The sequence below is a fragment of the Podarcis raffonei genome, chromosome 13 (genome assembly GCF_027172205.1).
Source record: "Podarcis raffonei isolate rPodRaf1 chromosome 13, rPodRaf1.pri, whole genome shotgun sequence".
NCBI classification, from domain to species: domain Eukaryota; kingdom Metazoa; phylum Chordata; class Lepidosauria; order Squamata; family Lacertidae; genus Podarcis; species Podarcis raffonei.
Window position 1 is genome coordinate 29,192,231 of NC_070614.1, and position 26,261 is coordinate 29,218,491.

General features: G+C 41.6%; 1 protein-coding gene across 2 annotated transcripts; it reads left to right on the forward strand.

Annotated features, from left to right (window-relative positions):
* The first annotated feature begins 4,454 nt into the window (after positions 1 to 4,454).
* Positions 4,455 to 24,835, forward strand: LOC128399281 (cytosolic phospholipase A2 gamma-like). Of its 2 annotated transcripts, none has more exons than XM_053360567.1 (15): positions 4,455 to 4,715; positions 5,528 to 5,647; positions 5,817 to 5,959; positions 8,448 to 8,646; positions 9,505 to 9,613; positions 10,382 to 10,540; positions 11,703 to 11,756; positions 12,776 to 12,841; positions 13,813 to 13,938; positions 14,768 to 14,893; positions 16,249 to 16,293; positions 18,733 to 18,816; positions 19,806 to 19,960; positions 21,305 to 21,470; positions 23,577 to 24,835. In XM_053360567.1, the coding sequence occupies exons 1-15, from the start codon at positions 4,692 to 4,694 to the stop codon at positions 23,738 to 23,740; spliced, it is 1,740 nt and encodes a 579-aa protein (XP_053216542.1). In that variant the 5' UTR covers positions 4,455 to 4,691; the 3' UTR covers positions 23,741 to 24,835. The 2 variants fall into 2 exon arrangements, with proteins under 2 accessions (XP_053216542.1, XP_053216543.1); XM_053360568.1 differs by having other exon boundaries at positions 5,531 to 5,647.
* The last annotated feature ends 1,426 nt before the right edge of the window (positions 24,836 to 26,261 follow it).

Genomic DNA, 26,261 nt, shown 5'->3' on the forward strand with positions numbered 1-26,261 from the left:
CTGGTCAACCATACTTAAGACCTTGCAGAAAATCACTCTTTTATGGCACACAGATTTGGCTGATGTTCTCTTTGTTTCCTTTTAAACACTGAATAGTAGTTTATATTATTTTATCGGGTATTTAAATTGTGGATTTTAATATCTGATTGTTGTTTTTTATGATGTTTTTACCAACTACTACTTCTAAACTCCATTGCTCTTTTCATTATCTGTTTTTATTATGATATATTGTATTACACACAGAGAGAAACACAAGCACACACATATTTAGTGTGTTTCTGGTGTAGGTTACCTTAGGAAAGCATTTGAAGAGTAGCATCCAAGAGTCTGAGATAAATATGCATATCATGGCTTCATGTAATGTGTTTTGCTAAGCACCTATCTCAGAGGTGTTTCTGCATAGACCAGGGGTGGCCAATAAGGTGCCCTCCATCATCCCTGATCATTGGCCATTCTGGCTGAGGGCTAAATTGTATTCAAAAACATCTGGAGAGCACTAGCTTGGCTACCCCTGGTTTGAACAAATAATCTCCTAAAAGTGGTGTGTGTGTCGCAAAGAGTAGCCCTGCCAGGAACCACAGGGGCAAAACCCTTCTAAATACATTTTTGCATGGTCCTGTGACAAATCATGCATCAACAGAACAGTTAAATCTTTGTAAACACAGAGCTGTTTGTCTCTCTGACATCTACTTTTGCTGAATCGTTCATTCAGATCCACTTTTTGTTAATCCCTTAGGCTTTCAGTTATGCCATTTATTATAAGCCACACCAGCCTTGGTATCTATTTAGTATGGCAACTTAACATTAATCTGCATTGACAGACACACAATCCACATACAAAAGCTATCTGGGTTGGCAGTTGAAGCTTATCTCAACAGCAATGGAATAGCATGGTTCACTGGGTGGGTATCAGGAACAGGTCAGCAATAACAGCAATAACAGTATTCTTTATTCAAAGAAAGAAAACAGCTCAGGAGACTAGGCCTAGTGAGCAGAGCAATTCTTCCCAGCAGATCTTTCCTGAATTAGGCAGTTGTGAGGAGTGAAAGTCCCCTGGTTCCTTCCGAATCAGTCTGAGGTTCCTTCAACTTGCTTATCATTGCTCTGCCCTCTTCATACCTCTTCATGTTCTAGAAGACCAGGGAGGAGGGTAGCAGCCCATCACAGGATGGGGAGACAGCCTGGCTTCCTCATTAGCCTAATTCACTGCTGCCTTTTGTCCCCCCCCCCTCCTCTCAATCCTCCTCTTCTGCCTTTGGTTCTTGACTGCTCTCTGCCACACACTCTTCCTGCCCACTAAACCCTGTTACCTCTTCAGCTGCCAAACCTCCTCTTCCCAGTGTGCTTAATCCTCTCCATCTGACTACATCATCGTCCCACCACCAATCTGAACCTTCCTCATTTCGAGTGAAGATTCCCTTGTGGGGTTCTCCAACTAGTGCCTCCCACCACTCCTCTGCATCTAGCCAGCCCATTAGAATGGTCAGGTCCATCTTAAGTATATCAGGCACCATAGTGCAAAGTTCCCTGTGCCCCCCCCCTGTTTCCCAGAGTTGCCAAAAAGTCGGGGGGAACGGTGGGGGGTATGCAAAAGATCCCTGTGCGGGAGAAAAGCTTGAAGAGGGGGAGGTGGTTTAACGCAATAGCCAAACTCCTAAGGAGGCAACGGGTGGGTTTCCCTTCTCCCGCTCCCTTGCCGACACACTAACCGCACTCCTTGCACCCCTCAGTTGATCTCCAATAGTTTTAAAGCTGCAGACGAGCGACACGACCGTAGAATAGACCAAGGCTTCCACGAGGTTCCACTCAGCTGAACCAACCGCAAAATACTTAAGACAAAAACACAAGACAGAAGCGAGAAGCGCCAACTGCGTTGTGAAATTCCCCAGAGGGAGCTCCTCTGCCGCGCTTGCCTTAAATGTGGCAAGCCACACCCCCTGAGCCAGCCGATTGGCTGGCCAGGGGGATGACATGGCAGAAGATTCCCCGGATCGCGCGGGCCTGGAAGCCCGCAACACCACCTCCTCCCGAGCTTGGAAGTGGCTTTGCCAACCTTTTTACAGTTCTGCTGGCAGCTTTGCAGAGCTGAAGGAGGCGGGCAGCGGCTGGAGGACAGCTGCTCCGGCAGGGAAGAGGCGGAGGCTCCAGGCACTGCACTGCTTCAGCGAGGTAGGCGAGGGCAGCAAGCTGATGCAGGGAGGCACCGCCGCGCCCAGCCTCCGCCTCTTCCCTGGTGCCCATGTCACAGTGGCCATGGCAGGCAGAGGCTCTGGGCGTGGTGCTGCTTCGACGTGGCATGGCGGACGTGGGTGAGGACAGCGAGCTGATGCTGGGAGGCGCCGCATCCAGCCTCCGCCTCTTCCCTGGTGCCCTTCAGAACTTGGCGCCCTGGCGCACCGTGCCACTTGCCTCTATGGGCAAGACACCCCTGACAATGGTCTACCACAACTGAGGGCAGCAGGCCAGTTTAGGGTGCACAAAGCAGGTCACAAGACACACACAGGTCTATCCTTCATCAGCTTACCTCCCCACTGCCCCCTGCACCTCAACATTTGCCACCTAAGGTGGCAGGAAGCCTCCTGCTATCTAATCAATGGAAGGGCCAGTTCTACTTTACTTCTGCCTCTGCTCCCTGTCGTTTATCTGGTTAATATCCACCCTATTACCTGATGACCTTTAAGTTTACATTTGGAAACCTCCAATTCTTGTGATGCTGAATAAGCCCATTGTACAAAGCTAAGGGGCACATTCATTACCTCAAGCCTACTGATACGTGAACCTCAGAAGGTTGTTCATGAGATAATGTGTACCTTGTGCTAAAAAGGTTCCTCAATTCTATTCCACCAAGTTAATAAACAATGTAGCAACCCAAGAGATATACCTTTCTTTTGTATTTTTTTCTGAGGGAAAGTCTGTATTTATCCACCAGGAAGGGTTGAATTGATTGTGTGGTGGGTATTTTTTGGCATAGCTGAAAAAAACTCTGGTTGCCATAGCAAAAATATATGCTTATAGCATTACAGTAGCATATATGTTTGACACCAGTGCACAACAGGAGTGGTGATCAATTGCCTTGGTAGAGTTTACCCCATGATTGCCCTTGTGACAGGGACTTAACTTTTTCTTGCCAACTTCTGTGTCCCCGCCCTCTATTAAATTTCCTTGGTTTTAAGCCCTCCAGGAGACACAACTGACAGAATCCTCTGTGGGTGGTTGAAGTTTTCTGTGGCTGGGTAAGTTACATTTCAACTTGCTTTCTCTCTTGTCTCCACTCTCCACAGTTAGCTGTCCTTTCTAGTTCTGACCCAACCTTCCATACCTCTGCAAAGCAGTACTTTTTTTTTCTTTTTTTAAGAAGAAGATTCAGAATATCAGTGTTTCTACTTCTCCACCTCCCAACGTTTTATGTTGGACTTTGTATTGGTGAAATAAGGAATCCTGCACATCCTCTGAAACAAGTTAATATTTAGCAAAGTCTGGGGGTATTCTCCTGGTGATAGAGAGGTTCTGGGGTGAGGCTGCCACAAATTAAACTCTCTGCTCCAAACTCCTCCATCATATAAGCCTGTACCTTGAACCCTAGCCTGTTCTTCAGACAGAATGCCAAGCCAAATTGGGATCTCTGCACCAGCTGAAGTTTTTGAACAGCTCATTAAGCCATCTAGTTGTGAGATTTGAAAGCCAAGAATAGCAGAAATGCTTAAGGGATCTTACCATAACTGCCAGGATGAAGCCCTCTTCCTTTTCTAGAGTCTCAGGCTAGTTCCATACAGCAGTTTATTGTGGACTCAGTGCTGCTTGTGCATGGAAAGCTTGTAAAGTGTCTGCATTATATTATTGCCAAAATGCCACCCCATATTATTTCTGCATTTAATTTACATTTATTGTTTCAATGAAAAATCCAGTAACTGAATGAATAAAAACAGCAACAGTAAATCTGGATTAAATGGAGAGGGGGAAATGGCATTGTATTTTGATGAAGATGATTGTGTGTGGATGCTGGGAGAAATTAACTAATAAATTATTTGAATCCATAATAAGATGCCATGAGGAAGTGCCCTCAGTCTCCCTTGAAGGGAACGACTTTGAAGGTGGGATTCAGATGATGTTTGGGGGGGGGGAGTGTTCTTTGCTGGGTTTTTGTGAAGTGATGAGGGGTCTTCTTTCATCACATCTGTTTACATAAACATTAAAAGCAAGGACAAGCCAGCTTTATGTGACATTTGACAGCTCTGTTGCTATAGGCTTTGAAAAGGTGCTATTTGTCTCACTATCTGCTCTGGAGAAGGAAAGATAAATGTGAACATTGCCACCTCATAAAAAGCCAGTAAATTTCCACACCCAAAAGTGCCAACCCACCTGAACATTGCCCTCCCTCCTGATCTTCAGAAGGGTTTTCACCCACACCCACTCCTAAAATCTCTTAAATTGGGTTACACTGAAATTCAGCCCAGCCCAACTTATAACCCAGCAGCAGGTTCCTTCCTGCCCATTTGGCATCCAGTGCTATTTAGTAACAGGAGATGAGTGACTGAACGCTTTCCTCTTGTCTCACCAAGTAGCTGTTTGTTGCTCTAAAGTAACTGGAGAAAAGGAGAAGCAACAGGAAACAAGAGGTGCTTTTCTTCTCACTGTATTCAGGACCCCCCTGCTATTGCTTCCTCATTTTGAGCATCAGTAAAGAAGAGGAGATGAACATCTTTCCATCTAGGACGGTAAGCGATATCTACCTTACAATCAACAGTGCCTGATGGTTTCTGCTCCAAGAGAATATAAGTTCTACTCAGTAACAGTCCTCTAATTCTAATGCATGCTAAGCTACAAGCAATAATGGGTTCGTCTGTACTTTTCTTTGCTGTGCCTCAAACATGGCAAGGGGAAGTTAGGACCAAAGCATCTCAGATTATTTAAGAAAGGGTGGGTCCATTTAGATATAATGCAGAATGATGTATTGAGAAGCTTGAAGGCTGAAGAGAGGGAAGCCAGATTCTCTCTCCCTCTTTTAATAATGCAAGAAAAAACAAAACTCTGCTATCTGGTCCAATGGATTAAGATTTCAATTCCAGGGAGGTTATCTTGTCACTTGGGGGAAGGGACATAGTTCAGTGGTTGACCATCTGTATTGTATGCAGTAGCTCCCAGCTTCAATCTCTAGGGTCTCCAGGTAGGGCTGGGAAACTTTCCTGTCTGCAAATCTAGAGAGCCACTGGCCATCAGTGGAGAAAATGCTGAAACTAGATAGTCCAATGGTCCAATTAAGCATAAAGTTCTGAATTGGACCATTGGAAGGAAGGAGGAAGTGCAGGGAATGTACAAGACGGCAGCTCACTAACACAAGACCAACTGATGTATCTGAACTAGCCCAGTTTGGTTTGACTTAATCCACTGATGAGACCGTTATACTGGCCTGAGAAACTAGAGCCACTGAAACAATTTCCTCAAGTGATGGTTTGGTTTTCATAGTCAAAAGATGGCGTCATTGCATTGTCCTAGCATGAGAAACCTCCCCCCCCATTTCATTTCTCAGCAGGAAAAATCTGAAGTCCGGATCATTCAAACCCTCACACAGGGTGAACAAGCAGCTGTTGCTTCTAGAAAAGAAACGGTGAAGAAATGCCTTGCCAAGCTTGGGATTCCACATGATGTGGTAGGGTTTCATTTATTATTAGTAATAACAATTAATTATAATGATCAAACAGAAGCTTCATCAGGCTGTGTAAAACAAGTATGCTTTGGGTATTGAAAACACATACTTTATTTTTTCATTCCTTGATTAAACAGAGATTTGTTAAGTCCCCTCCCTTTTCTTCCACCAGGACAAAACCCCAAATATTGCTGTCCTGGGGTCAGGAGGAGGACTGAGGGCCATGATTGCCCTTTATGGGACATTGACGGAGCTGAAGAAATATGATCTCCTGGACTGTATTATGTACTTGGTTGGGGTATCAGGTTCAACCTGGTAAGTGAATGTAAATGGTTAATGAGAACAGCAAGCTGTGGCATGTGGTAAAATCTGCAATCTCTGGCAGCAACACCTTATCACAACTGATAAAAATCTCTGTGCCATCAGCTTTTACAAGATCAAACTCAGCCCATGGCAGCAAGGCAAAAGCAACATGCCTAAAAAAGCTACATTTTTCACCAGGTTCGGTAATGAAAAGAGGTTGTAATTCACATGTTAAATTACAGAAAAGACAGCTACCCCACAACACAGTCTCATTTTAGGCTCTATTCATGGGCAAAGGATCTTGGAAATGCAAGATATAGAGGCTTCATAAATCATTTGTGCAAGACAAAAGGCACACATTCCTCCCCACAGGAAAGGGTGGTGTTGGCATAGTGAAAAAATAGTTTTCGCTATCCTGGCATATAGAGAGCCATTTTACAAAACATCCTGCAACACAGAGAAATAATAAGAATGTCGCATTGGTAGGCAATTATTATACCAAAGAATACTTTTTCTCATGCTCTGGTCCATACAGTGGTACCTTGATTTGTGAACAGCCTAGTTTATGACCATTTTGGATTATGACCAATTCAAACCCGGAAGTGCATGTCCCGGTTTGTGAACTTTTTTTGGATTATGACCCGTTTTTTTGGATTACAAACAATTCTTTTGGTTTACGAACAATTTTCTTTTGGATTATGAACAACTTTTTTGGCTCCACTGGTGAAAGTGTGCCTTGGGTTATGACCTGTTTTGGTTTATGAACAGACCTCCGGAACGGATTATGGTCGTAAACCAAGGTACTACTGTATGTCTTGTAAGTGAATGGAGAGGAATGTGATCACATGCATTGACTCTGACGTCTGACTTCTGCACACTGAACAGAATGGGCTTTATGTCAGTAGAGCTGGAAACATGGAGGCTGGAGCTAGGGCCAGTCGCCATGGTGTATGGTTTTATTGACTGTGTGGGACCAAAGGAACTTAGGGACTCTTCAACTGTTACTATATTGTACACTTACTCTTTATCACATATGAACGAACACTGTAGACTTGAAATTTTTAATCCCAGCTGATTGCAATGTAAATTCTTTTATCACTTATGAAAGTTCATTCAAGTGTGTGTCTGGTTGCATGTAAGCTCCAAACTGAAACTAAAAAGGAAGAGAGTTGTTAAGGCTTCTGACCAGGAGAGAACAGTCTTCATTTGTTAGTCCTTTGAGTATTTTCAAAATTAGTAGGTAGTCGTGTTGGTCTAATGCAGTCAAAATATATAAAAAAATTGCCCAGTAGCACCTTAGAGTACTGGACTAATTATATATATAGAGAGAGTGTTGTTTGTGCTGTACTTTTGTACTGTTTTATTGTTGTTAGCCACCCTGAGCCCGGCTTCAGCTGGAGAGGGCGGGATATAAATAAAATTTATTATTATTATTATAATTATAATCTTGAGAGTCCCATGGAGAGCAAGAAGATCAAACCTATCCATTCTTAAGGAAATCAGCCCTGAGTGCTCACTGGAAGGACAGATTGTGAAACTGAGGCTCCAATACTTTGGCCACCTCATGAGAAGAGAAGACTCCCTGGAAAAGACCCTGATGTTGGGAAAGATTGAGGGCACAAGAAGAAGGGGACGACAGAGGACAAGATGCTTGGACAGCGTTCTCGAAGCTACAAACATGAGTCTGACCAAACTGCGGGAGGCAGTGGAAGATAGGAGTGCCTGGCGTGCTCTGGTCCATGGGGTCACGAAGAGTCGGACATGACTAAACGACTAAACAACAACAACAATATATATATATATATATATATATATATATATATATATATATATATATACGTGTGTGTGTGTGTGTGTGTGTGTGTATAAACTATATATATATATATATATAGTTTCAAAATAGGATTGTGTCCGAAATCCATTGCTCCTTCCCATTGTTTCAAACATATTGTTGCATGTCAATCCAATCTCTGAGAGGTACAAAATCCCAGGGATTCCAGAAGCTTATTATTCAGGGTTTGTGTTTCCTTTGGAATGAGGTGCAGTCGAAACTGTGGTGTCTTTAGGATATATGGTTTATTTACACACACATATATAACCATCCCTCACAATGGAGGGGTTTGCAGCATTGACATCCCCAAAAGGGTCTTACTTCTCCCATAGCTGCAGCCTTCTATTCCAACAGAAATCAGGCATGGGTCTATCTTTCCCAGCTGCCAAGCTTCTAGCACACATCACTCAAGTCTCAGCTCTGTCTTTATCTTTCTACCTACCAGTGGGTTGAGGAAGGGGGCCCCACCCATTTGTTATCTGACCCAGAGCCACTTTTTTGTTATCTTAATGGCTCATACTTAGAGGGCCGTTACCTCACCAGGAAACTAGCCTGCCTAGTCCAGGAATTGAATCCATGCTGGATCCAGGAATTAGACAGGGCCCCAAGATATACAGCCTACATCCCCTCCACAAACTCATCATAATATTTATATTGTTCCATGAAAAGGTGCATGTCAGCTCTCTACAAAAATGAAGACTGGGCTGAAAAAGTAGAGGCCTTGGAAAAACTTCAGAAGGAAACACTTGTAAATGGCAAATGGGATTTGAAGAAGGCAACAGAAGCTGCATTGGAGGCCTCAAAAGATGAACATTACTCCTTGACTGATTTCTGGTCCTATTTTATTGTGTATAAAATGCTAAAGGAGGTAGGTGGAGATTTTTTTAAAAGGTTGAATCCAAAACCACATGAGACCTAAAATGAACAAGAATATAAAGAAAGTTAGCAGTTACCAAAAGTGACCAGGACAGTATTTTCCCCCTCAAAGCCCTACCATTATCTCTTATATATGATATGAAACATATAAATACATTCATATATTCAGAAGCACTAAAATTAGGTAGGTAATTTTGTTTTCATCTCTGGATTATTATGTGGTAAAGTGTTGTCTGGAGCTAGACAGGAAGGGTTTGAAGAAGAGATTTTGCCTGCAAGTTGGCCAACCATGATCTGATGACCCCTGGGAAGAAAGAATGAGAGTCAAGTGTGGGTTGGTGTCAGGAACCACTGACCACTTCCCTATGTGGCAAACAGTGTCATTATAGCTTCTTAATCTAGAACCATGTGGATTCACTCTCTACTCAGAGTGGCCAGTAACCTTATAAAAATTCTTCAGCATTTTAATGCAGATTTCTCCTAATAAACACACGTTTGTATACAGTTTTGACTAATGCATACATTTTTGCAAGCAATGCATCCTAATACCATGCATTCTGCACGATATTTTCACTTATATATATTCATTTTTATGCACACTTCTACCTAATATATGCATTTTTGTGAACATTTGTTATCAAAGAGGTGCATTGCAAAATTCGGACAACTGTGAATTTTGTGTGTGTGGTTTGGTTCTCAACTTGCACTCAGAAAGTGCAGATTTGATCAATTCGTCTTCAAATGCAAACTGAATCAAATTTCTCCCCCGAATGTTACACACAAGTAAACCCTGACAGTTGGGGAACAGGTAGAGTAGTAAATTCAGTTAACTAAACCCATGTATTTTCAGCTTGATGAACGCAACTTGACTGAACACAAGAGATCATGTGAGAATGGGAAAAATCCTTATCCCATCTATGCAGCTGTGGACAAGCACAGATACGAAGGACACCACGTAGGTAATAACATGACAATATCATTTTCTCTTATTATTTTCTCCCATCCATTTGTATCATTCACTAAGGCCTTTCTCCACATGCGCACCCTACAGTGTTAGCCAGCTGGCTACCAGTGAGTGCCAAAACTCTGCCAGATTACCCAGGACCACATCAGATTTGATTTTAAAATGAGCTGATCCATCTCCCTCCCTGCCAAAATAAAGAAGTAAATCAATCAATCAACCAATCCTAGCAGCAAAACCAATTCAAATTTTCCAGAGGGCAGCTCTTCAATATACCAGCACGGGCAAAGCAATCAAGATGATCTTGTCTGTGAGGTTACATTGAAGAGCTGTCCCTGGGGAAACTGAGAATGGTTACCAAAATCCCCAGCATCATCATGGGAGAGGGACGACTTTGAGGCCCCAAGGGTTACACCCTGATTGCTGTGTATTTCTGTGGGTAGAACTACCCACCCTGATATTGAAACAGAGATTAGCAAGTTCATCTGAGCAATTGGATATTAGCACGTCCCTGCTTGCCCAAAGAATTTCATGGTTATTGCTGACTTCCTTTCAACTTCACTTCAAAATCCCTCCAAGTCTTTCCCCTGCACAGGGCCTTCCAAATCACTTTGCATTCTGCTTTAGATGGAATTTCTTGGCAACTCTTTCTTTGCTGATTTGTTTCCCATTCATTTGTCTTCTGGGCATTCTGTTCTCATTAGCACTTTGGGATTTTCTTCTCATCTCTCTCTCTCTCACTTTCTTTTATCTTCTTTCCTCCCAGGCAGCTGGTTTGAATTTACCCCACACGATGCAGGGGCTCCTGGCGTAGGTGGGGGTCACAGTACAGCAGGATATGTCGAAACCAAACTCTTTGGAAGTCTGTTTAGAAATGGAGAACTAAGCAAGAAGAAAAAGGAGAAAGATATTACCTACCTTCAAGGTTTGCCAACCTAGTTTTGCTTATTTGAAGCCTGTCGTTCTCAGAATGCCAAGTAGAATAACCTCCTCTGAACCAGTGGTGGCTGGAACAGGTGGGGTGGAGGGCAGGGGCACCAGCTGTAAATGAAGCTAGACCCAATGACAGTCAGGACTACCACCCAATTGGTGGCAAGACAGAAGGAGCTGGGGGCAGGTTGAATATAGTTTGAGGTTGATGGACAGTGCTCCATTCATGCTAATGGACCAGCCTCCTCTGCTCTGAAGGTATTCTAAAGATGCACAAGAAACAACTTCACATCAAGTCCATTTGACTTCATGCTGTTTCAGCTCAGTACTATCTCTTCTAGCAATCTGGGCCCCAGACATCACAGGTTTACAACTCCCATTATCCCCAAACATTGCCTATGCTGGACGTGGCTAGTGAGAGTTCTTTCTGTGATGATCTGGATGGTCAGAGGTTTCCCATCCCTGGTTTATACTGATTGGCTACAGCTCGCCAACATTTCAGACAGGAGTCTTTCCACCCTCAGCTTTCCCTGGAGACAGCAAGGATTGAAATTGGGATAGTCTGCATGCAAAACATGTGCCATGGCCCTTCCTCTCTTTTTGCAAGATCAAAGAATAGAGTGGGTGTGTAATCAGTTGAGAGGTTTAGCAGTGGAATTCTATCCATGCTTACTCAGAAGTGAGTTCATCTGGAACTTGCTAGGGACTGTGTTTAGAACTGCAGCATTAACATGCATATTTACAACACTGTAGTGTTGAAACCATCTAGGTTTATGGGGTACATAAGAGGAGTTCATGAAGCAACATGTCCTGGAGCAGACAAGATGGGAAAATGTATAACCAAGGAGACTATGATGTGTGCATTGCTATCTTTATAATTTTTCAAAGGATGGAGCCATTTCAAACATGGCTAGTTAAATGCTATATGAGCTTTAAACACCAGGTTTGGACATTTATACTTACACCAAAGAGCAGTGCTTTTTTTCTGGGGGGAAGCTGGGGTACGCATACGCCTAAACATTTTGCGAATCTAAGTTTGGCTCCATTGAGGGGCAGTATTTCAATATGAGTAGGAAAATTAGAGTACCCCTAAACATTTTTTTAGGGGAAAAAAGACTGCCAAAGACTGTTAAAAAGCCATCTCTTCTGATTTTCAGGTTTATGGGGAAGTGCTCTTGCAAGCGAGCGAGAAATTAAGAAGGAAATCCTTGGTAAGTTGCTACATTTTTGCCTCTGTTTTCAACTCTGTGACTCAACACATTTCTGAGTTAAGAGCTCCTTGTTCAGGAGCTATAGACAGAAACAGACAACAATAGTGCTATGATTCTTTAAAACACATCTTAAGTTGCATGCATGCTGTGGAAAGTCTTCATGGTCCAAAAATCTTTAAAACACATGACAAAAAATAGCTTTCCTGAATGCTTATACCCTTTTTATATTGTAAGCCACCCCTATGATCCTTGGATGAAGGGTGGTATTGATTATTAATTAATTATAATAAAACCCATGTCAGACTCTTAAAAGATCCAATGATGATGAAACAGCATTTGCCAGGTACTAAACTCAGACCTTAGTCATGAAATCACAAAAATCTATTTGTTCTCCTTGAACAACACACATAATTTATCTTAAATGTAAACATAGGGTGGTATGCAACTAAATAGATTCACTAGCACAAGGATTTCTGCTTGCTCCCTCCCCTGCTCCCTCTCCAAATGCACTCTGGAAAGCTGGGGGACTGGCCAGAACAGATATATTGGGGCATAGGGCGTATGCAGGGATAGAAGAGTTGACAGAAATTCCTTTGCACAGCCAAAAGTCCGCATACTAGCAGATCTATTTCACTAGATGCCTCCCAAGCACCTACTTTTGAGGCTCGCTGGGTTCTGGGAGATGGAGGGTCTGGAATGGTTTCTAATGACAACGTGTCAGCTGGGTGTTGTTCCAGCTGTCCCATGATTTCCCAGCTTTCCCCCTCATCTGCCTCTGAGCTCAACCTCCTTTTGTAAATCTATACCATCTTCCTCCTCCCTGGAAGGGTCAGGATGGGGAGGCGGTCTCCACCATTCATCCTCCTCTGCCCAGTCCCTGACGTCTTGTAGTAAAGCTACTCTGGTCTCCTTTGGGAGGAAGTGCAGGGCAGAATTTTAATAATATATGAAATGAAACAATGATACATATGAGAAAGTAAGCCTTACATGTGTGTTAACATAGGGATTTGTCTTTCAAGGTGCTTTACTGGATTTGCTAAAAAAGGACAAAGAAGCTTATTTTAAAGCCCGTGAATTGAATCCAGGTAACTCACATTTCCTTCCATCAGTTTTCTTTCCTCATCTTTATGAGGAAAGTCATTGCCATAAACCAGGGGTGGACCATATTTTGAGGGCCAAAGAATGACATTCTCTTTGGGTAAAATGGGTGGTGGTGGTGACACACTTTCTCCCTCTGTCACCCCTTCACCACACAGAGGGAGAGCAACAAACCAGGAAACACAGAGAGACAACAATGGGCACCTTTTTGTTTCTCTCTAACCCATCTCCTTTCTTTTCCTCCCATTCTTTCACATCCCTGAACAGATACCTATTCACCCACACTCATTCCCACAATTACCTTCTACTGGGATTTCTGGTGTTCTATGGACTTGTGTCTTCAGACAATTTGGAAGCTTCCCATGGATTATGAACAACTTGCACTTCTCTCTGCAGCACACACCAGAAAGTCCCTGTTACCAAGCAGTATCATCAGATCTTTGTGAAACTTTAGGCTAAGCACAGGTTAGAGTAGTGGATCGCAACTGCCTCAACAGTTTGGGTTCAGGAAAGTATATCTATCTTTGAGATCTCCTCAGGAGTGGTCCTCCCTTTTAAGCAGAGCGATTTTGGATGTAATGAAAAAACAGAAAATTATTAGTCATTTATGCTTATTATAGGCTTGCTCCCAAGAAGGGGTGCTTGAGAGATTTTTGTTCCTCAGGTGCCAAACTGACTTTGTCAGCTTTGCATGTCATTTGTTGTTCTATCCAAGGGAGAAATATATATTGGGCTGGTCCTGGATCTTATTGACCTATGCAGATCTTAGGAAATGTTAAAGGCAAAGAATGAAAAGGAGGTCATCCATTCCCCACAAAGTTCTGTTGTGTTTATGAGGTGGAGGGATAGCAGTTGCTGGACATCTGAATGAAATGACCACTGTAAAAAGCTCATTTGGAATAAATAGAGAGCAGGCCGGCCTTTGTAACCAACTTTCCTGTTGTGTTTCATTCTCAAGAGTACCAGGCACTTAGTTTTCTTTGCAAGGCTTATGAGTATATTTTGGAGTTGCAACTGTCTATATTAGATGCTTCAGCAGCAGCAGCAACTGGATTTTTTGACCTTTTAGAGAACCTCCTGAAAGGTAAGTGATTTCTAAGCAACATATTTTCTTCCTTTTGAAAGCAGTATGGTGCTTTGTGAATGAATTGATGGGCACTAGTTCAGAGTAGGCCCTCTGGAATTAATGAATCTGTTAGATATGCCCATTAACTTTTTAATTTTCATTATTATTATTATTATCCATCAAAATTCAAGTTTGCCAAAATATAATTACAACAAAAAGTGTGGGGAAGAGAAATGCAGTGGCGTAGCGTGGGTTGTCAGCACCCGGGGCAAGGCAAGTAATTTGCGCCCCCTAACCTGTGGATTTGCGCCCCCTAACCCTAACCCCCAGATGTTGCGCCCGGTGCGGCTGGCCCACCCTGCACCCCCCACGCTACGCCACTGGAGAAATGTTAATGTTATAACTTAAATAAAAACAGTTTGCAAGAAAAGCAGCAATGCTACTTTCCAAACAGAATATATACCATTACTTAAGTGACTTACAACATCCCTAAAAGTATACTTAAACTTGTGGTTTCCTGTACTCTGTTGCACCATTATGTTATTAGCATGCTCTACTTTTCTACAAAGCAATTATGAGACTGTCTTCCTTCTCTTACTCTGAGAAGAGTTATTAATAATATCATATTTATATATTTCCCAAGTTTTGATCATCCATTCTTCCACAGTCCTTATATCATAGAATCTTACACACACACACACACACACACACACACACACACACACACGTTATTGCAGATTTTAATACAGGTAGCTGTCCATTGGGAGTAAATAACCCATTCTTTCCCCTTTGTTGCTTAGTTTTTCATCCTGCCTTTATTCACCATGGCTCTCTATTTTCTGTGAAGTCCATAGTACCAGCAAAAGCTATAAGGCGCTCAAAGAGATGCGTCAGTCCTGGACGACAGCAGATGAAAAGGCAAAAGAGGAAGCATGTTTGAAACTGTGGGAAGCTTTGCATGATGATTTTGGAGGCAAGTACCATAGTGCTCATATATTGCCTTCTAACAGTGACTCGCTACAAAGTTAGGGAATCGGGTTTTGGTAATATAATATATGCTGGTGCTCACTTTATTATTTGTGTAAGAATTATCCTAATAGCAAACTCAGGTGACAAGTGCTAACACTATTGCACCCAAACAACAGCCACTTAAAAGAGAGAGAGAGATACCAGTATGGAGTTTGCAACAAATACACATGTATACAAGCATGCACATTTGTGTGTGTGTTTGTGCGCGCACACACACGCACACACTTTGTTAATTTTTAACAAAACTACTAATTGGGAACCCTCCCCCCAAAGGCCTGATGAATACTGAGCATGTTCAGTAGCTGCAGAATGTACAGTAACAGTCTGAAAAGAGAAATGGAATACAAGGGGAGTGGAAAGGCCTCATAAAAGAGAATGGCTGGAACCCAGGATCACTCTTTTAGGGTTGAGAATAGACTTCAACATCCATACCTGTTGCTTGTGCTTAGAAGTGAACTTCCTACTCCACATGAAAAGTGTTTCGTTTTTTAAAATCCCAGAGAAACCCTGAGCCAATTCAAAGGCTCAGAAATGTGTCATTCTGCCAGCCATGTGATGACCTCTCCTGTCACACAAACTTATCACTGGCAATCAAGGATGGTGGATGTTTGTAAGCTTTTACAATGCTTGTCTGACAACCACAATTTTGGAGCTAGGTGGGGCTGGGGGTGTTAAGCGGGTGTAATTTGGATTTTCTCCAATAAACTACACAGTTTCCTATTTAGAGGGACATGGATCAGCTTATTTTTAAGCCAACTAGCAAATGTTGCAGGGACGGGACATTGTTCAACTTTTTAGAGAGTGAGCACCTTTCAATGAAATGGAACTTACTTTTGAGTAGGGATGGAGGAGGAATTCAGTTCACTTCGCAATTAAAGTTGAACATGTCAAATTCACAGAAAAGTGCATATATTGGTGAAATTAACAGCCATATTGCTTTTCTTCTAACACCCCCACCCCCAAAAAATGTGTCCATGGGAATTTAAGAAGCTTAAGATATGTCTTATCTCCCTGCGGTATGTTCAAGCTGCTTCTTGAGATGGTCTATACAGTGGTACCTCGGGTTAAGAACTTAATTCATTGTGGAGGTCTGTTCTTAACCTGAAACTATTCTTAACCTGAAGCACCACTTTGGCTAATGGAGCCTCCCACTGCCCCTGCACGATTTCTGTTCTCATCCTGAAGCAAAGTTCTTAACCCAAGGTACTATTTCTGGGTTAGCGGAGTCTGTAACCTGAAGCGCATGTAACCTGAAGTACCACTGTAGTTCTCAAATGGTTGTTTTTCTTCCGAAAACAGGAGTTATAAAAGTGATATCTATCAGCCCTTTTCAAGCCATTAAAAGTAAGTAATTGCTTTTTTATTTGCATTGCCTTTCTATTCTCTGTAGCCAGTACCATTTAGAGGATAGACATAGAGTTAGATTTGGATCTTTAATGCCTGAATAAAGGCCCATTTTAGACTCTTTGAAGTGAACCCAAATGAACAGAAAGAAAACAGCTGCTAGCAGTGTTCCACAAGCACCAGTACAAGCAGTACAAGAGATTCTGTTTCATGCTTACATTGGGCAAGTGCAAAACTCTTCAGCATGTTTTGCTTCAATTTCATTTTTCCTCTTAGAATGCTCTGGCAGAGGGATGCGGAATGTGTGACCCTCCCAATGTTGTTAGATCCTGCATCTCATCAGCTGCACTGCCAGTTATCAGAAATAATGGGAGACACAGTCCAATGATATCTGCATTTCCCCATCCCTTCTCTAGAACAAAGCACACATCTGTGCATATGTGAGCAGAAAGTACCTTCTGGAGCTAGCAAGGTTCTATTATGTGCCTTTGGGAGAATCACTGTCTCTCAACTTTGCACCTCTAAGTAGAATTAAGAATATCAGCATGGGCTTGGTACTGATGAGCACTGCAAAGGCTCTTAACAAATCAGGAACGCTATCAGTTAGTAGCAATGGCCATCTGTACTCTGAAACATCCCTATGGAAGTGCCTGAATCTATCCAGGAGAGCCTCTTCCCCATGCAGTTCCATTTCAGCTGGAAGCAAGTGGAGTGGTTGTTGGCTGCCATCTTGATAACAAAGCACGCATGTCGTAATTAGCTTGAAGATTTATTGCAAAACAAACAATCAGTCTCGGACGCTCTGTCGGAGCTTCTGTACCTTACGATTCAGTTGACCCTTCTGAAGAGTGCTACCTGGTTCTGCAGAATATCCTGAACCTATGACCTTTACGTTTCTGGGTTTGTTTCCCATCTAATACCTTTCCCATATGTCTACTCCTTGGGCTCAGAGGATTAATTGCCTCCTCTTCCAGTGAGGAAAAGCTCCCCCTCCTGCTTTCCAAGCCTGCCTGTGCTTCTTGAGTGAGTTGGCTTTTCTCCACCCCGCTCTCTGCTAATGTCTTAGCATTCCATTCCATGTTAGGGGGAGTTCTTCTTTTTTGGCGATCACTTGTAGCCGAGTAAGATTATCTTCCATAAACACAGTTTTGACAATGAGTCTGTAAGTGACTGCGGAGACAGCCGACTACTCCCAGCTGTCTGACTGCTTCCTAGCAAATGTGTTCAGATGTGTTCATGACAATTGTTCTATTTCAGGCATAGGCAAACTCGACCCTCCAGATGTTTTTGGCCTACAACTCCCATGATCCCTAGCTAGCAGGACCAGTGGTCAGGGATGATGGGAATTGTAGTCCCAAAACATCTGGAGAACTGAGTGTGCCTATGACTGCTCTATTTCATTACCATTGTGTTGAAACAGGAAATGTGTTGCATATAACCTCATGTCAACATGGAAGCAGACCTTCTTGGTAGTAGCACCTTTCCTTTGTAATGCCTTGTCTTGGGTAGTTTGAGAGGTGAAATAGTAATGAGCTTTATATGTCTCTTTGAATGGTGTATTTTTAAAAACCCACTTGTTATATGTATTTTTAGAAACTGAACAATAAGAAATCCTCATAAACTTCCACCCCCCCCAAGAAACATTCCATGGATATATAATGTAAATTACCGTATTTTTTGCACCATAACACTCACTTTTTTCCTCCTAGAAAGTAAGGGGAAATGTCTGTGCGTGTTATGGAGGGAATGCCTATGGATGGCATGCCTACAGATTTTCCTCCTCTAAAAACTACGTGCGTGTTATGGTCGGGTGCGTGTTATAGAGCGAAAAATACGGTATATAGTTAAACATGAAGTTTGTAAGTAGCTTAGAATTGAATGTACTCTCTGTTTTAGCAGATTGTCCCAATGTGAGCCATGGGTGGTGAGAGGGCATCATTGCTTTTTCCACTGAATTAAATAATAAGTACCATACAGTTTGAAATCACATTTCGTATTTGTGTTCCTGAACACTCTAAGGTGCTTTGTTAGTTTCTCTATAAGGGATATGTTCTTTATTCTGTTCCACCATGCCTCTGGAATTAAATTATTTGCTGCTTTGCAATGTTGTGTAATTATATTTCTAGCTGCAAACAATGATTAATAGGTCCTTAATGAATAAATTCTTATTGTCATCTAGATTCAGATTTAATAAAGCTAGCCTCGGATCAGGTTGTATCACCTGATCCGAGGCTTCAAAGATTATTTCCCAAAATAATTGAAAGGTGTATGGTTTATCCAATCTTTTGTGCACTATTTGCTTCAGTGTGAACTGTTCAGTTTTACTTGTTTATATAGTTTTGTTCTGCTTTTGTTTGGTTTTCAGGAAGCCTTATCGAATGCTATTGTATTGTTATTTATTTATGTGGCATTCTTAGCTCTGAATCTCATTTAATTTAGACTGGATCATGCTCATCCACAAAACCAATGTATGTATTCTGAAGTGGACTTGGGGAAGCACCGATAACTTCTTTCACAACGACCGTAAGATTGTTTTGCAATCACATTCATAATAGTTTACTTATAATTGTAAGTTTTTATATTTTACAGCAGAATCTCGGTTTTTGAATGTAAACCATTCCGGAAGACCGTTTGACTTCCAAAACGTTCGAAAACTGAAGCATGCATTTCTGGAAGCAATTACTCAATATGGAAAACTCAATATAGAAGCCTTGTGGCACGTTCGGCTTCTGAAAAGCGTTCAAAAACTGTAGCATTTACTTCCGGGTTTTCGGTGTTTGGAAGCCGAAACGTTCGACTTCTGAGACACTCGAAAGCCGAGCTACCACTGTACTGCATGTTTCGGACTGTGACTGCCACATCATCATGCTATGGGGATACTGTCGAATAGGGATAAGTTTAGAGATGGGGCAAGGATTTGGACTAGGGATGGTCAACTATTGGTTGACTTTTCATGGAAAGAATCAAGTAGTGATGGCCGTGTCCCCTCCCCCAAAGACAAATTATCTCACTCTGCAGAAGGGGATGGGTCACACCTATTAGAGGGGCTCATTGTGAGACAGCTTCCTATGTTATGCATTCCAGCTCCTAAGAGCTAGCAAACAGCAGTTAAAAGTAAAATACTACTTCCAACTCCTTTCCAAATAAAACCTTTCATTTAAAGTAAAAAAGGGGAGACCTGGTAAAGTAATTCTTGAATTGGTAGATTCAGCTAACAAGTCATAGAGCCAAACCTTCTCTTTTCCACTAGCATTTTCCATTAATGGAGAACTTGGAGGTGCATGTGGCAGCTTTAGATATATTTCAAATTAAGAAGGGGGGAAAATGGAAATTCTCAGGAACAGTATGCTTCACCTTGGAACACACTGGAACAGAGTTGTCTTGGGGCTATTTGACTCATATTTGTATCCCAACTGATCTTTCTCCAGAGCTTTATTAATAATTCAATCACCAATAGGTTTGTGTTGGTTCAAACATTTACACTGAAGTTTTGTGTGATGTTATGTTCTTAGCCGATGTTAAAGTCCCAGCGCTGAAAGGGAAAGATGTCGTGTCCCTGATTGATGCTGGCCTGGCAATAAATACTGCTTACCCACTTATTCTCTACCCTGAGAGAAATGTGAAGCTGATCCTGTCTTTTGACTTCAGTTCTGGGGACCCTTTTGAGGTAATTCATTTTATGAAAGGGGCAGACAGATAGGCATACAAGGCTAAAATACGTTTTGTCTCCCTTTCTAATTTTTCATGGCAACAGGAATTCAGATGATGAAGTGAAACCTTGTAATGGATGTGACTAACTTAGGACCATTAAATTCAGTGAGACTACTCTGAATTTAACTTAGTTGGATACAAATCTTTGACTCATTTCCTGACCAATCAATTGTTGTCAGAAACCCCCCTCTCTCTGTGAAATAACTACGATACAACCTCTTCTCAAGCATTATCCCAGTTTTCCATAGATGACACTGCTTGGGAATATCCGCTCACCTGGGATATTGCAGCAGCATTGCACAGCCATGGTGGGTCCAGGAGACTGCCATATTCTAGTGGCTGGAGGAGGTGATGGCTGGCACTGCCCACCTCCAGCTATGTCGGGCACTCAGGTAAAGGTGGGCAGTGCTCTCTTAGCCAACCAAAGGCAGGAGCTTAGGGGTTGCAAGCAGCCTGCCCCCAGCCTATTTAAGGGGGCAGACAGGTGTTGGCCACCCCCATGGCTGACTGGGACAGATCAAGTGGCAAATAAAGCATTGGGCTGGATCCTTAGTCACAGGGGTACCCCGTTAGAGGGGTATAGGAGGGCTGACTCTGTCTGGGAGACCACTGGGGGACCAATGGGCCAATGCACCACTATAAATGGCAGCCTGTGTGGGTCATAGCATCCAATCCATGTTGTGGGTCACTCCCCAGCACAAGTTTGACCCCATCAGGTTGCTTTCAGGTAGTAGGCAGGCTGCCTGATGCAGGATACATGCCCAATGCCTTAGCCAAACCTACTCTTTTCTGTAATCAGTAAACTTGTGGCCTAATTCAACCCAATACCAGTTTCTGGTGCAATTCTTCTCCCCCCCTTCACCTGCTGCAGCCATTATGCTCCTGTGCTGTCAAGTATCAATGTATGTAACACTGAGAATCCGATGTTAACAGAGCATTGGAGGAGGGAGCAATGTTACATCACTTCTCAAGTTGCTGAGGTAATGTTAGAAAAAAAGGACGTTTAGGAAAGAGACATATAGAAGCTTAGTGGCAGAACACCATTTTTCATGCAAAAGGCCCCAGGGACAACCCCTTGCATCTTCTGGTAGAGCTGAGAAAGATTCCATGCCTTAAATCCTAGATATTGCCAAGAGGTGAAGACAATACTGAGCTAGATGCGCTGTTGATCTCACTTGATAAAAGCCAGCTTCCTATGTTCCTGTGAGCCCCTAAAAGCAACACAGGAAGCAAAGTGGCAGCTATTTTTCCAAGTGGATTTGTCAATGCATTAAATAGTTTTCTCTTCCTTTTGGCACAGACCATCACAAAAGCTGCAGAGTACTGCAAAGTCAATGGAATCAAATTTCCCAAGATAGATGAGAAAGATCAGCAAGAGAAAGACAACCCGTTGGATTGCTATATCTTCAAAGGAGAGGGCCTAACTATCATGCATTTCCCACTATTCAATAGAGTCAACTGCCCAGGTAACTTGAGAATGGGGCTCATTTGGTGTTTTTTGTTTTGTTTTTAATGATCAGAGATTAAAATGATTGAGAAGTAAGAATCCAGTGGGTCATTTCCTCCCAACATTAAATTGCTCTGGTAGCACATTCACCTTCATGTTTAAACTCATCTTCCATATTTCCTTTCTTTCTGAGACATTTCCCCTTTTCCTGATTGGTGAACATTGCCTTCCTTAAGGTTCCTTTCTCCATATCAGATAAATCCTACTGGGGCCTCATTAAACATCCCTGCCACATACATTCCAACATTTCACAACTGAAAATAGGGACAGACCTCAAAGCCCCTATTCACAAGCCACCCAATTGCACATTGTTCTATGCAGTCTATTATATCCATAGACTGCCCTTCATTCATTTTTCTAAAAAGGACAATAGAACGTTTCCTCTTTCAGCTATACTACAAAAACATAATTATTATAGACTCATGGAGTAAAAGCAGGCCTTGTAAACCACACTGTCCTGCTGAGTTCAGGAAATTTAGAGCTTGAACATCCCAAACAAGTAGCTCTCTAACCTTTTTTTGAAAATCTTTCACAAAGATGTCCCCAAAATTTCCCCAATTAGCTAAGAACTGCGGACCCCATGTTTTTCAAATGCCTAGCAATGGACCCCTACCTTTGAAAATTTTGGTATCTCTATTGTAGTTTTTGTTATGTGATTCTCCTAATGTTTGGATGAAACCTTCCCTTCTGTAACTTAAGCATATTAGATCTACTCTTGCCCTCTGGGTAATATATTATCAATATGATATCAATAATTTGAAATCAACATCACCAACGATAGTATGCGAAATAGGAGGCATTGTACTACATGAGACATTATATACTCCAGTGCATGTCTTTATATGCCTGCGTATAAACCTTAGATGCATCTGTGCAACCAAACTCAGAGTTTTAAAAGCTAGAGATTAAGGGAATGCAGAGAATCCTGCATAATGCAACTCTTGCAGTGTGCTCAATGAGCAATTCAATGTTTAGCTGTGATCCTCTTTCTGTAGAAAAGTGCAGGGGGGAAGTAAAGTTACATGCAATATTCTCTTTTTTTGCCTTTTTTATTTTATTGATTTATTATCCTGACACCAACACAGACAACACTCACAAAACAAACAAAAAGATACTACAACTACAAATGCAAAGTAGATGTTACAGACACATCAGTAATTCAGTTCTTATTCATTTCTATTAGACTTCTTTCATCCTCAGCGCAGGTCCGGTTGTATACTTAGTCAACTGCTTCTTTCACAATTCCTCTTCTCTAATTTTTTCTTTATCTTAAATTCTTACACCATAATTTGTTTTGCGGAAATTAGTCAAGACAAGTCCAGGTATTACCTAATTTGAGGGCACTGCTTTTTCAGATACTCACTATATTTTCCTTATTCTTTCTGAAATTTTTGTTTGGATTGATCTCTAATTGCTTCTGTCAATTTAGCCAGTTCTAAATACTCAAATAACTTATCTTGCCACTCTTTTTTTTTGTTGGGATTGTCTCATGTTTTCAATTTTTGGCAATTAGAATTCTTGCTGCAGCTGTCACATATTCTCTTATTTTCCCTTGCAATATCTGACTCAAATATTTCCAATAGAAAGGCTTTTTAAAAAATTTCTTTGAATATTTTCTCCAGCTCTTCATAAATGATATCCCAAAAACTTCTAACTGTATCACAAGTGCACCACATATGCAGCAGTGTGCCCTCCGCTTGTTTGCATCTCCAACACATTTTCAATTTTGTTCTATACATTTTAGATAGTTTGTAAGGTGTCATATACCATCTGTAGAACATTAAATAATTTTCTTTTATTGCTTCACATGCCATGAATCTCCAGTTCTCTTTCCACAATTTTCCCCAAGCTGCTAATTGAATAGGGTTACCTATATCTATTGCCCATTTCACCATCACTTCCTTCACTTGTTCGTCTTTCACCTCCCATTCTAGTAAGGTTCCATACATCCTAGATATTACTTTTATCTTGTTTTGTATTATTCCCCCCCCCATAAATGCAATATTCTTAAACTCATCAGTAATGGGTTACTTTATAGTCACCCTCCAATGTGCCTGTTTTTCAGGTAAGATTGATGAATACGCTTCAACGTTTAAAACCTTCAAGTTGAAGTACTCGGATGAAGAAATTGAAAAGCTACTCACTGCAGCGAAGATGAATGTAGCAAATAATCATCAAAAGATTCTGGGTGAGATCAAGGATATTATGGGTTCTCCTCAAAGGCCTTAATCAAATATTATAGGCCTTCTAACTTGTGCTGAGCCTCAAAGAGCTGGCTCTCCTCGTGAGATTTTGTTTGTTTGGAGAACTTAAAATCACTTTTGGGTATTGGTTGGGTGCAAAACTGTAATGTCTGCATTAAATATAAAACATGCTCAGGAAGAATTCCTTTCCTTTTTGAATGTGTGTTTCAAGCATTGTCTGTTTATACATAGGTGACTCTCTGCTTCAAGAATGTGGAACTTTGACCCTCCAGATGTTGTTTGGACCGCAACTTCCAGCATATCTGATCATTGGTCATGCAACCTGAGGCTGATCAGAGTTGGAGTCCAACAACATCTGGAGGGCCACAGGTTCATCATGCCTGGTCTAGATGGTATAGTACTAATAATGAAAAATATAACAATGATTATGATAAAAAATAACATGTATAATACTGTCAACGAAACAAGTTCATATTGCATATCATTGTAGATATAACACTCTCTGGATAATGTGTTATATGGATTAAATAGAATGACTATGGTCCAAAGGAACTCTTTCCCTCCTATTTTTTTGTTTGTTTGTTTATGAGGTGCTTTTAATTGTTCTGTATATTACACAGCTTTCTACATGGTGTAGTGCTAAGAGTGATAAGTATAAGGCAAGATTCAGATTAAGTTACTTCCGTCCCACTGAAGTTGCAGCTAACTTGTCCCATTGATTTCTATTGGAGAAGAGCACATAGGGAGCTGCCTAATTCTGTATCAAATCATTGGTCCATTTTTGCTCAGTGTTGGTTATACTGACTGACACTGGCTGTCCAAGATTTCAGACCAGGATTTTTCCCAGCCCTTTCTGGAACTGTCAGAGATTGAACCTGCAGGCAACATGCATGCTCTTCCACCCCCAATTAAATCTATCATAAATATGTGATATACAAGGAAAGTTTTGCAAAGGAAAACAACCTCACTGGAATCCATAGCTTCTCAAGAAAACAAGCCCTCTCTGAAAGATGAGACATCCAGTCAAAGTATGAATAAAATGAAGAAACAAAATAAGACCACTATAATGAATGTAATATGTGGAATGTAATTAATCTAATAAAGATAGCACCTAAATGTTCTTTCATATGTTGTCAGATTTTATTGGTAAGTACAAGGTTTTGAAAGGCAAGTGCTGGTAGTATGGCCACGCTGCCAAAGGGCTAAGAGCTGCACCTCATCCTCACTTTTGTATTAGGAGCTCTCTCTGTGTGAATGTGTGGATAGAGCTAGACAGAGACAAAAGTGGACAGATCAATAGATGCGGCTCATGTATTTTTTCGGTAGAATACATTCCAGCCGCACGGAAGTCAGAGGTTTGTACACCAAGCTTTCAACTTATGCTCACATTTCTTATGTGATCCCGAGCTTACATTAGGGTTTATTTCCAGAGGCAAAAATCCAGACAAAAGAAGTTGTTGAGCTTTTATTCCTGCGATTGCAAAAAAATATGCTGAGCTTCTCTGCTGAGCCCATGCTGCCCACACCAGAGCCCATACCTGAACCCGAACCACCCACCCACCCACCCACATGCACACCCACACACAGAAATTTAACCCTTCCCCAAACCCCAGACATTTCCTTAAAATGGTAAAAATCCTCCTGGATGGGCATGTTCGCCCCAAAAAGAGGACATGTCTGGGATTTCTTGGACGTATGGCAACCCTACCTTATATCGGCAATAAAATGCAGTGGTACCTTGGTTCTCAAACTTAATCTGTTCCGGAAGTCTGTTCCAAAACCAAAAGCATTCCAAAACCAAGGCGTGCTTTCCCATAGAAAGTAATGCAAAACAAATTAATCTGTTCCAGACTTTTAAAAACAACCCCTAAAACAGCAATTTAACATGAATTTTACTATCTAACAAGACCATTGATCCATAAAATGAAAGCAATAATCAATGTACTGTACTATAAAATAAGTAAGACAGTATTGTAGATGATAAAAATGAAAAATTATTTTTCTTCCCTGCACTGATGATAGTCAGTTGGATGGGGGGCTTTTATCCATTTCCGCAGTCATACAATCAATCAATCAGTAGCTGAACTGGGTTCCACACAGTCACAAAAGCAAATTAACCGAAAAAGCCTCAAAAAAGCAAAATGAATAGCAAAAACAAAAGTGTCAAACTTAATCCATTCCAGAAGTCCATTTGACTTCCAAAATGTTTGAAAACCAAGGTACAGCTCCTGATTAGTGCAGGCTTCCCAGAAACAATAGCCGACAACTGCATCGGACGTTTGGCTTCCAAAAATCATTTGAAAACCAGAACAGTCACTTCTGGGTTTTTGGAGTTTGAGAACCAAAGTGTTTGAGAACCAAGTCATTTGGGAACCCAGGTACCACTGTCATAATAAAAATAATAAACTGGAAAATTCAGGGGAAATAAAAACATGTTGTAGAAAAAATGTCAAAAGGAAGTGGAGGAGTGGGAAACAACCGTTGGCAATCCCATCAGCCATTGGAGTCACCCTGGGAGAGTATTCGGGTATTGTCAGAGAGAACAA